General features: G+C 39.6%; 1 protein-coding gene across 1 annotated transcript; it reads left to right on the forward strand.

Annotated features, from left to right (window-relative positions):
* Positions 1–9,064: 9,064 nt before the first annotated feature.
* On the forward strand, positions 9,065–10,027 carry LOC119537794 (olfactory receptor 51I2-like). The gene has a single exon (XM_037840357.1). It carries the CDS (start codon positions 9,065–9,067, stop codon positions 10,025–10,027), a length of 963 nt encoding a protein of 320 aa, XP_037696285.1.
* The last annotated feature ends 3,137 nt before the right edge of the window (positions 10,028–13,164 follow it).

Here is a 13,164-nt window from a genome sequence, read left to right on the forward strand (position 1 = left end):
ACAGAGAACACTACAAAAAACTGCTGAAAGATATCAAACAATACCTTTAAAAAAATGGAAGACCATACTGTGTTCATGGATTGGAAGAGTAAATATAGTTAAGATATCAATTCTACCTAATCTGACTGATAGATTCAATCCGATACCAATTAAAATCCCAAAAACTTATTTTGCAAAAGTAGAAAAACAAATAATCAAATTTATTTGAAAGGGCAAGGTGTCCTGAAGAGTAAAAAATATCTTGAAAAAGAGGAATGAAGTAGGACATTTCACACTACCTGACTTTAAAGCATACTACAAAGCTATAGTGGCCAAAACAGCATGGTACTGGCATAAAGATAGATATACCAAGAAATGGAATTGAATTGAGTGTTCAGAAATAGACCCTCTCATCTAGGAACAATTGATCTTTGATAAAGCAGTGAATCCAAAGCAACAGGAGCAGAGAAATGTCTTAAATGGTGTGTGGAGAATTGGATACCCATATCTGAACGAATGAAAGAGGATTCCTCCCTCACACCTTATACAAAAACTAACTTGAAGTGGATCAAAGACCTAAACATTAACACTAAGACCATAAGACTTTTAGAATAAAATGTAGGGAAATGTCTTAAAGATCTTGTGATAGGAGGTGGTTTCCTAGACCTTACAACCAAAACACAAGCAATCAAAGAAAAAATAGATAAATGGGATCTCCCCCGAATTAAACACTTTTGTATATCAAAGGACTTTGTCAGAAAAGTAGAAAGGCAGCCTATGCAATGGGAGACAATATTTGGAAACCACATAACAGATAAAGGTTTAATATCCTGAATATATAAAGAGATTCTACAATTCAACAACAAAAAGACAAACAACCCAATTAAAAAATGGGCAAAAGCAACTTGTTAGGTGAAATCACTGCCCTCCCCCCATGTGGGATCTGACACCCAGGGGAGTGAATCTCCCTGGCAATGTGGAATATGACTCCCGGGGAAGAATGTAGACCCAGCATTGTGGGATGGAGAACATCATCTTGACCAAAAGGGGGAAGTGAAAGGAAATGACATAAGCTTCAGTGGCAGAGAGATTCCAAAATGAGCTGAAAGGTCACTCTGGTCAGCACTCTTACACACAATATACAACCCTTTTTAGGTTCTAATGAATTGGGGTAGCTGGAGGTAGATACCTGAAACTATCAAACTACAACCCACAACCCATGAATCTTGAAGACGATTGTATAAAAATGTAGCTTATGAGGGGTGACAATGGGATTGGGAAAGCCATATGGACCACACTCCCCTTTGTCTAGTTTATGGATGGATGAGTAGAAAAATGGGGGAAGGAAAAAAACAAACAAACAAAGGCAACCCATTGTTCCTTTTTACTTTAATTGCTCTTTTTCACTTTAACTATTATTCTTGTTATTTGTGTGTGTGTGGTAATGAAGGTGTCAGAGATTGATTTTGGTGATGAATGCACAACTATGTAATGGTACAGTGAGCAATCTAATGTATGATTTATTTTGTATGACTGCATGGTATGTGAATATATCTCAATAAAATGAATTTTTTAAAAATGGGCAAAAGACATGGACAGGCACTTTTCTGTAGAGGAAACACAAATGGTTCAAAAACATACTAAAAGATGCTTAACTACACTGGCTATTAGGGAAATGAAACTCAAAACTACAATGAGATATCTCATATGTACTAGAATGGCCATTATCAATAAAACAGAAAATTACAAGTGCTTGAGAGGATGTGGAGAAAGAGGCACACTTTTTCACTGTTGGGGGGAATTGAGAATGGTGCAGCCACTCTGGAAGGCAGTATGGCGGTTCCTCTGGAAGCTAAGTATAAAATTGCCATATGATCCAGGAATTCCTTTACTGGGTCTATACTCAGAGGAACTGAAAGTTAAGGCATAAACAGACATCTGAAAACTGATATTTATAGTGGCATTATTCATGATTGCCAAGACATAGAAACAGCCCAGATGTTCATCAACAGAGGAGTGGATAAACAAACTGTGGTATATCACACAATGGAATATTATGCAGCTGTAGACAGAACAAAGTCATGGAACATATAATAATGTGGATGAACCTTGAGGATGCTATGTTAAGTGAAGTTACCAGGAAACAAAAGGTCAAATGCTGTATGACCTCATTAATATGAATTAACATTAGTGAGCAAGCTTTGAGAGTAAAATGCTGAGGACACAGGTTTTCAGGGAAGAGGGTGGAGATCGGGCATTTGATGCTGAAGGAGTAAAGAATGTTCAGCAGGGTTGATTGGATAGATCCAGAAATGGATAGCATAACACTGTGTGATGGCAGCACAATATTGTAAGTACACTGAACAAAGATGTCTGTGAGTAAAGCTGAAAGAGCAGTGCTAAGGGTCAAGTATGACACCAGAAGGAAAGATAGATGGTAAAGACTGGGACTGTATAACTTAGTGAAACTTAGAGTGGTCAGTGATGGTGACTGAATGTACAAATATAAAAAATGTTTTTACATGTGGGAGAAAAAATGAATGTCAACCTTGCAAGGTGTTGAAAAAAGGGATGGTATTGAGGCAAAATATTATCAAAGCAAATTGGATTCTGTAGTTTACTGTAACATTGTAATATGCTTCCATAAAATGTAACAAAGGCAATATACTGAAGCTAAATGTCTATGAGAGGGGGATATAGGAAGGGGTATTGGATTCTTGGTAGTGGTGTTGTCTGACCTTATTATATATTGTATTATATGGTATTTTAATTTTTTTATCTTTTTATTATCCTTTTTAAAAATTTTTTGAAGTAATGAATAGGTTCAAGTGCTGATTGTGGTGATGAATCCACAACTATATGATAATACTGTGAACAATTGATTGTTCACTGTGGATGATTGTATGGCATGTGAATATATCTCTATAAAATTGCAGGGAAAAATATAAACAGAGGGATACAAGGGTGGGAGAAATTATGGAGAGGGATGTACCTATCTACTCTTGGTGGGGAAGTAGAATGATGTAGCCTATCTGGAGGACAGTGTGGTGGTTCCACAAGAAGCTAAGTATGAGTTGCCCAAAGGTTCTGCAACCTCATTATGGGGTATATACTTGGAAGATCTGAGAGCAGGTACAGGAATGGACATTTGAACACTGGTGTTTATGGTGGCAATATTCACTATTTGCAATGGATGAAAGTGACCTAAGCGTACATCAACTGATGAACAGAATGGTGAACTGTGGTGTATGCATACAATAGAAAATTGAGCAGCTGCAAGAAGGAATGAAGCTGTGAGACACACAACTAGGTGAATGGATCTTGAGGACATCATTTTGAGTGAAGTACACTAGAAACAAAAAGACAAACATTATAATGCTTCACTAATATGGACTAACTATAATGTATAAACTATGAGAATTGAATCTTAGAGCATAACTAATCAGGGAAACACTTATTGTAATGTTCCCTAGATTGTAAGCTCTTAGAGCATTCACATCAATTTCTGAGTTGTAATGTTTATCTCCAAATTCTGACATGCTTGAGCTCTTTGTGTATAACCAGGTCTTGTCTCTGGAACTTTGGGTACCAGTGTGACACCTGAATCTCCAAGCTAGAGCTTAGCAGCTATGAATGTCAGTATTACCTCACATAACCACTGTTTAAAAAAGCTGAAAAAGAGTACATACTTCAATTAGAGATATGAATGAAGCAGATCTGGTTAGGACTAAGGCAAATCAGGCCGAAGGGTAAAAGATAATCTTGACTGCTTTTTAAAACTTCAACTTCTATGTGAGACCAAGAGAAGAGATGTTTATTTGGTACAAGATGTACATTTTCTGCAGCACACTAAATAATTTAATTTTTACCATCAGTTTATTCAAACACCATAATTATATGGAATTTTGAATATAAAGTGAGATCTGGTAGGTTTTTCAGGTTAGTGTGAAATCCCAATACTTCCCAAAGTAATTTGGGCAGAGAATAAAAATATATTTGCAGAGCCCCCCTGAGGAACTGGGAAAAATGGGGAAATGTTGGATTTCCCCACCTGGGTCACTACTGATATTCTCACAAACATTGAGGACCAATCATTTAGTAGGATGAGCACTTGACCTTCAGGCATGCCCTTATGAAGCTTGTTACTGCAAAGAAGAGGCTAAGCCTCCTCATAATTGTGCCTATGAGTCTCCCCCAGAGAACCTGTAACTCAGGTGTGCCCCCCTCTCCCCATAAGTCCTCATGGCAGGTAAACTCACTGCCATCCCCTCTACGTGAGATATGACTCCCAGGGGTATAATCTGCCAAACAATGTGGGACATAACTTCTGAACTTGAGCCTGGACCCAACAACATAGGATTGAGAAAATCTTCTTGACCAAAAGGGGCAAGCAAAATGAAACATTAAGTTTCAGTGGCAGAGAGACTTCAAATGGTGTCAAGAGGTCACTCTGGACGGCATTCTTATGCATTACATAGATATCCCCTTTTAGTTTTTAGTGTATTGGAAAAGCTAGAAGGAAATACCTAAAACTGTCGAACTGCAACCCAGTAGCCTTGATTCTTGAAGATGACTGCATAGCTATGTAGCTTACATGGTGTGCCTGTGTGATTCTGAAAACCATTTGGCTCAAACTCCTTTTGTACAGTGTATGGACAAATGAGTAGAAAAATGGGGACAAAAACTAAATGAAAGATAGGGTCTTGGATGGGGGATGGAATGTTTTAGGTGTTCTTTTTTATTTTTATTTTTTATATTTTGGAGTAAGGAAAATGTTCAAAAATTGATTCTGGTGATGAATGTACAACTATATGATGGTACTGTGAATAATTGTACACTGTGGATGATTTTTGGGTATGTGAATATATCTTAGTAAAACTGTATTAAAAATAAAGAAAGATGCATCTACAGTTCATCCCTGGCACCTCCTCATGTTTCCAATTAAATCACTTTATCTTGAAGAAAGGAGGCCTGTGAGGATGGAGCAAGGCAGCAAGGAAAATTTCATAGGTTGGAGGATACCACATCTCTGAGGGTAAAAGAAAAAAGAAATATCTGCCCCCATTCAGCTCTCTGTCTCTCTTTTAGGGTCCTTTACTGCACCTCCTCAGGTTATTCTATACATATTTTCCATTGAACAGAACGGAGATTTCACATAGAGAAACAGGAGTTGCTTAACTGATTTAAATAGTCTTGGGAGTCAAGGGGGAAGTGGCAGGAAATTACACTGCTGAACATGAATCTCTGAAAAGGGCAAAAATTGATCTGTGTGGCTCCAAGGGGCAGAGCTGATCACACTGAGGAGCCCAGTAAAAGGGAAAGACTGTCATGTCCAGCAAAATCTCATGCAGATGTGTTAGGATGGAATGGGCTGGCCCTTGAGTCCAGAGAGATGATGTGTCTAGCCCTCCCCTCTACTTCAAGATCAGTTGCTCAAATACCTGACCTCTGATACACCTCCCCATCTGAACATGGACACCCCTCACGTTTCCCATTGCCCAGGAAAAAACTAAGCGAAGTATCTCCTCTGGGGCCTGTGGCCCAGGCATCCCTAGGGAGAGGCAACTCACCAAGGCATCCTGCCAGTGCTATAAAGACAATACCTCAGCTGCAGAGTCCTCCTGGGTTCCCACAGGAGGTGGAGGAGTGGGGCAGCCTTGGATGACAAGCACTGTGAGTACCTTGGGGCCCCCCCACAACCCCATGTATACTATTTAAAAGGGTGGGTGGGGGCTGGATAATAGGTCTAAGTTGCCCTCTCTGTCATTTGCTGCCACATGGAGGAGCCAATGCTCTTTGTGAAGAGCAGATGTGAGAAGCAGAACAAGAAAAAAGGAAGCTTGGACTTCCATAAATAATAGGTCTATGCCCACAGATAAGAGAGAGGGAGCAAATAGGGCTACTTTCCTGTTGCAGGGATTTCCCAATTCAAATAGTGATTCAGGATCCCAGACTGTGTGTCCCAGCAGGTTAGCACTCTCGTTTCTCTAAAGTAGGGCAACTGTATAGGATATCACATGGTCCCATGCCAGCTAGCATTCTGGGAGGGATCTGAGTGTTCACTTAATGACTCAAAGCTCACTATGAGATTAACTGCACATTTTTCTGGATGTGAAGAGCCTTGAGGGTGCTAAGCACTTGGCTTTGGGGTAAAGAAGAGGAAGCATAATAGATTCATCCTTCTGCTTCCAGGCAACTCAACTTTCCCAGACATATGCAATCACAGGCCGAAAGAATCCTACAGTGTTAGAATGGAAATGATTTAAAGACTATCCACATTTTTCCTACTTCGCCAAGGGAGAGTTATAATTTTTAAATAGCTGTGTCCTGTGGACAAAAACAGAAGATGAAATCTGGCTTTAAGTTCTTTAATATAATACTTTATGAGTTCATGCAAACCATGAAACAAGGCAAATGGGCATTTTAGTAGAAGAACAAAACAGCAACAATACTGAAAAACCTTTCTTTTTCTACACAGAATGCCTCCCCAGTGCAAGCCTCCTCAAAACATTGTAATACCACAATAAATGAGAAGGATGGAAAAACCATCATCTGGAGACAAGGGGGAAATTAGCTTGATTCTGCAAGAGCTGTTCCCAATTTTGACAACTTCTCTTAAAAGGCACCCTATAATTTTTTTCTTATGACTTCTCAAATTCTTGTAATATTGAGCTGAATTTAGCCTTTGGACTCTTCTATCTTAGTGAGGAGAGTAAATCAGGCAAATACGCAGAATTGCATAGGAACTACATACAAACTAGCAGACAAGGACAAGTTCTAAGACAAGAGATAGGTTTTTGTGTCACTTGATAATAGATAATTCAATGCAAGATGAAAGGAAAGGAGCTGTGGTATTAATTCCAGGGAAACTTTATCCCCAGATTCCTGCAAATTAAGTAGAGAGGAAATCACCCTCTATGCTGATTTAATCTACCAGTGACAAAGGGACTATTTCCTGGATTGACCCTGAGTAAACTCAAGTAAGATTGAATAAAAATAAGTATTAATTTTATTAACTTGCAGGAGCCACTGGTTTTTATGTATAAAAATATACAGTATGAGTTATGCATATGACAGTTGGGGATACTATATTTAGGGTTGGGGTGGAAGGGAGTAATGTTTTTGGAAAGCATTCATTCAGTTTTTCATTCAATTAGTCATTCATTGATTGTTCCTTTCAAAAAATAAAAATGTATTCACCTTCTATACAAGGACAAGATTTTTAAATCATTAAAATCAGAAGAATAAGATTGAATGGGGTTTCTGAAAAAAAAGTCACAAAGATTAATTGAAAGAAAAGCAGGTGTGGGGAGATAATTAGCACAAGAAAACTCAAATGAAGTAAAATAAATAAATAAATAAATAACAAAAACACCAAAGGTTCACAATTAGGAGTAAAAGGAAGATGTTTGGAGAAATGGGAAAGGACCTAATCCGCAGAGCCTCAAATAATGTCACTATGGAACATCAGAAGTAGAGAAACTCTTCCAAGCAATCTGACCTAACCAATCCCATATTTTATTAATCCCCAGAATCCAGGATGGCCCATGGCCAGTTCAGGCAGCCTGAGAGATTTAAAAATGTTTGAACCCAGAGGCCCGAATTTGAATTTTTATTCTGTCACTCCAGCCCAGAGGAATTCTGTAAATCTCTCTCCTCCAGTGTTTTGCTGGCGGTGGTTGTTTAATCATTATTATTGTTATTATTATTATTATTTGTAAAAAGGAGACAATAATACCTCCCCTGCATGGCTGTTTTTGAAGCCAAGAGATTTATTTACCAACAAATAATCAAAAGGTGAAGAATCTAGAATCTGGTATAAGAGACATTCAGAAATTGACAAATTAATAAATTAATTTCCTGTATAAATTATATATATATAATTAATATCAGAGAGTGAAATTAGTGACATTACTTAGACAGGAACCCCAGCAGATTAAAAGAGCCTGCATTTATGTCTTTGCTTCATATTCATACTTTCAGTGATGTCTGTAGAAATTCTAACTTTGGAAGGAGACGTCAAAGTCCTTGGCACTGCAGCTACAGCTCTTTCAGTTACAGCAGTAGATGTCAATGCTGAGCATTTTACAGGGAAGCTCATTCCTAGGGTAAATCAAGACATCAAAATATGTGCTCTAAGAGGTGAAAAAGATGTTTGACTGCTATTCTAAAGGTTGTGGAGAATGTCAAGTGAATGGAGGAAGGTAGCCATTCCTTCAGGAAAATTTGGAGCTTGAATTGTTACTGCATACAGTAAACTTAGATGATGTTCTCTGGCAATGTAAATAAGGACCCCAAACATTTGAGAGTCCTCAGTGGCCTGACAATTGTTGGCTGCATTAGCCAAAACTCTTTTAGTACCTGTTCCCATGTTTAGCCTGGGACTTTATCATTATTGGGACTTGATTAAAACACAATGTCCTATGGATTTTATTCAACCTCTCCATGTCCAGAAAAAACCATCCTGAGTTTAAGAGCTAGCTTGTTGGGAACGTTGTCATTTTCTCTTCCTTTGATAGGCTCAGTAATATCACTACCTTCACCTTAGCCAAGGTATTTCCCTTCTCTGTCCATCATGCAAGGTAATGATGAGAATCCAATAATAAATGTGAAAGCACTTAGAGTCTCACAAAATGCAATATCAATGGAATAAAAATAATGATGCTGATGCTGATGACAGTGAGCATTTAGAGTGCTTCACATTTTAGAAGAGTATTCACAAACATCATCTCATATAATAAAGACATTGACTGGTAGAATGGAAATATTAAAGAATTTATAGTTGTTTGGAAATAACTAAATTTTATACCTATCTCAGTTATTTATTTTCTGGTAATCGTGGAGAAGTTAAACTAAATTTTCCCACACAATCTGCATTTTCTTTAGGAACCTATGAGCTAATGTATGCAAATTCCTGGAAAAGTTAGTAATACAGAGTTGGGGCTAGTAAATGGGAAATAGTTGATGCAAAAACCTACAGAGCAAAAATAAATGTCTCCCTAATACAGGTATCCTGTCAGAGTCCTTCTTGTCTGCCCAGATTGAAAAGGTCACATCCTTCTGAGACCTCCTGTGCCCTCTGAGGATGCCCCCTGCCCAGGCCTATGCCAACATCTCCTTCTTCCAGCCACCTGCTTTCCTGATGATTGGCATCCCAGGGATGGAGGCCCTTCACGGCTGGATCTCCATCCCCTTCTCCTCCATGTACACTGTGGCCCTCACGGGAAACTGCCTGATCCTCCTGGCTGTGAGGAGGATGCCCAGCCTGCACCAGCCCATGTACTACTTCCTGTCCATGCTGGCCCTCACCGACGTGGGCCTCACCTTGTCCACACTGCCCACCACCCTGGCTGTGCTCTGGTTTGACCGCCGGCTTATCGGCTTCAACGCCTGCCTGGTCCAGATGTTCTTCCTGCACTCCTGCTCTGTGGTGGAGTCGTCAGTGCTCCTGGCCATGTCGTTTGACCGCTTTGTGGCCATCTCCAACCCCCTGCGCTACGCTGCTGTCCTCACAAACAACGTCATCATCAGGATTGGGCTGGCCGTGGTGGCTCGTGCTGCCCTGTCCCTCTTCCCAGTGCCCTTTCTGCTTAAACGTCTGAACTTCTGCCCTGACAAGATCCTCCTGTCTCATTCCTTCTGTTTCCATGCAGATGTCATGAAGCAGGCTTGTGCTGACATTACTGTCAACATCCTTTATGGACTCTATGTGGTTCTATCCACAGTGGGTGTAGACTCCCTGCTTATTGTCCTGTCCTATACTGTCATTCTTCATATGGTGATGGGGCTGGCCTCTCCCCGGGAGCGTCTTCGGGCCCTCAACACCTGCGTTTCTCATATCTTAGCTGTGCTGGTTTTCTACATCCCTGTCATAGGTGTGTCCATGATCCACCGTTTTGGGAGGCACCTGCCTCACATTGTACACGCTCTGGTTGCCTATGTGTACCTGGTGGTGCCTCCTGTGCTCAACCCCGTCATCTACAGTGTCAAATCCAAGCCCATCAGGGAGGCCATGCTCAGGGTGCTGAAGAGGAGGGGCCACGGCTGATGAAATCAAGGAACAACCATAGGATCTGAGGGGGAAATATTGCCAAACAGTCATATCTTATACCCAGCAAGCCCCAGAGTCCCGACCCAGACACTTTGTCAAGGGCATAACAAGCAATTGGACACCTTCAGATTGATGGGGAACAACAGTCTCCATTCCTTCATGCCCTCAATGACTTCAGATATTTTGTCCAGTGAAATGTGTACAAGGACCTGTGCGCAGCACTAGAGATTTTAAGTGAACTCTTCCCTCCATTGGTGGACAGACACCTGTAAATACAGAATTATAGTAAAGTTGTAGAAGGTTGTGATAGTTACACACAAAGAGCTACAGGAATCCAGAAGAGGGTTTACTGACCCTGCGAAAAGGAAATAAAAAAGGAGTCAGATAGGAAGGAGACTGAAAGGTGTGTGGGAGCTTGTCAGGCAGAGAACAGGCAAGGGAAGGGTAGGGCATATCAGATAAAGGTAAAAGTTTGCATGGGGGAAACCTGAGATGTAGAAGAATGTGATGTGCTTGAGGAAAGGTGAGTAGGCAGGTGTGGCTCAGCATGAGATGTTTATGTATATTGGAGGGAGATGAGATAGAAACAAAAGGTTGCAACTCTTTCAGACCTTATTGAAATGTTCGGTCTTCATTCTACATTTCAGAGTCACTCATGGGAGTCTACTGCATTATAGAAGTTTGCACAGCCTTAACTGTGTATTAGGTCTTAGAAAGGCAAAAGTAGAGGCAGAGAAAAGGTAGGCAAGGAGACCAGTTAGGAGGTTTTTGTAATAGCCTAGGAGAAGAGAATGGAGGCTATAATCCAGCCAGTGTCATCAAGAATGGAGAGAAGTAGATTTTTGGTTTTAAAATTATCTCCACATTTCTTATCTCTGTCCACTGAAAATGCCCCAAAGCACTGATATCCACAGCAATGAGCAGAGCTGGAGCTCACGTATGTGTTGCTAAGTTCCACTCCCCACTATAAAAACCTGGGATCCTTACAGAAATGGCTAATTCCAAGTAGGAAGCAGGGAAACTAAAGTCATATGGGAACATCTTGTTCCTGAAAGCAACAAAGAACACAAAGACCATAGCTCCATGGAAAAAAAAAAAATGCACAGAATCTGATTAGAAGGGGCTAACAGAGAACAAAAGTGGGATAATTTGAAAATTAAAAATAATTTTGACAGCAATGCATTATAACAAATTGATTTTTTAAATTACAAGTTCATAGTGATACTCAGAAAGTAAAATAGGAAAAGAACAAAGAAGGAAAATCCGTTACAGAAGAGCATCATCTAATAAAGACAAAAAGGACTGATTTAGAAAATCACTATTCCCCAACTGTTAATGAAAAATTGTTTCAGAGAAGGAAAATCAAGAAATGTTTCAAAGACTTGTAAAACAGAATATTCATGCAACCTCAAATAATCACCACACAGATTACTTACTAAAGAGAAAAGAGAAGAATGTATCTTTACAATAAAGAGATTGACAATTACAATGTTAAGCAAGTCATCTAACTTGGCTCACACAATCATGGGATGATCTGAGCATATACACCTGCTAAAATGAGCAATAAGGGCATGATATCACATGCATAGAATTCTTGCTAAAAATGTTTAACCTGAATCTAACTTTGTGGAAATAATCAGAAAAATCCAGAATATGGAAAGCAATACACACACACACACACACACACACACACACACACACACACACACACATGCAAATTGGCCTAGAGTCTATAAAAAACAGTTGTCTTTTATATATATCAGGCATTTAATCTAGATTCAAAGAAATTAACGAGACTTAACAACTAAATACTAGCATGAACTCTGATTTACTAATAAATAACAAACAAACAAGAGCTTTAAAAGTCATTTTTAGGACAATAGTGGAAATTTGAATATATATTGGATATTGATTATTATTATTGTTAGATCAGCATAGTGTTCTTTTGGTGTGAAAATGTTATTGTGGTTATGTAGGAGAATCTATTTTGGGGGCTGCAGTCTTAATATTTAGTTGTGAAGATCGTAACATCTACAATTTACTTTCAAATGAATCTGACAAAACAGTGGGGGCTGGAAAGAGAAATCAAATTTGATAAAAATGTTCTCTATCTAGGAGATGGGAACAGTGCTTATTATAATATTCTTTAAACTTTTTATTAGGTTTGATATTTACAAAAATCAAAAAGTGTGAGTAGAGAAATATATATATTTACATATACATGTACATAAATACTGGTATCTTCACGCCTGGGGTCCTCCTGTATTCAAGAGACAGTGGAGGCTGTCTCTGATAGTTACTGAATAATGCTGGGGTAAGACCTAAGACTAAGCCTGGGTAAGATAATCATCAGTGTTAGGAATGCAGTGTTAGAATGCAGATGAAGCAAAATAATGTTATTTCTTTTTGACCAGACTGTGATTTCCATTAAGACTGAACTGAGACTCTGCCCTCTCCCACCCTAAGCCATGTCCGGAGTTTCAGCTGTGATGCCTGAGCACGCTGTGCTTTGCTCCATGTAATATTGGGAACTCCTTGAGCCCAAGGATGAGGAACCATGTTTTAGTTATCTTTGTGTCCTCAGTGCTTAACTTGGGCCCCGCATGTAAAACTTTACCACTTAGTGAATATTTTTGAAATTTTGAATGAATGAATGAATGACAGTGAAAGAATGTAGCATAGGGTCTATGGAGCATGTCCAAAATGAAGCTCTATGGAGGCAGGGCCTAGCAGTCCTCCCCCAGATTACCTCCAAATGTAGGCAACAGAAGGATGGACCCACAACTGCACAAACCCCAGCAGTGAGCTAGGTGGCTGCTGTAGCAGCCCTTACTTTGTCCATCCTCATAGGCAGATCCTTGTTCTTGCAGGATGAGATAAAAGGTCCTGTCTTCTGCGTCCTGTTCCTTAATTTCCTCTGCTCTGGTCCCCTGCAACTTAACTACCTTAGAGCACTTAGTTCATGCTATTGAAATGGTCCTTTGCATCCATATCCTGTTCTAGCCCTTTGAGAGCAATACTGAAGTCTGATTCACATCGTCACCTTCAGTATATATCTTATGTTATCAATGGGGAAAGAGGCACCCAGTCAGGCAGTTTCCTCACTGGCAGGGCACTGACAGAAATTGAGGAGA

The sequence above is a fragment of the Choloepus didactylus genome, chromosome 6, assembly GCF_015220235.1.
Source record: "Choloepus didactylus isolate mChoDid1 chromosome 6, mChoDid1.pri, whole genome shotgun sequence".
Classification (NCBI taxonomy): Eukaryota; Metazoa; Chordata; class Mammalia; order Pilosa; family Megalonychidae; genus Choloepus; species Choloepus didactylus.

Excerpts from the sequence above, each read along its gene's own strand:
- LOC119537794 (XM_037840357.1), top strand. The coding sequence starts at position 9,065 with ATGCCCCCTGCCCAGGCCTATGCCAACATCTCCTTCTTCCAGCCACCT.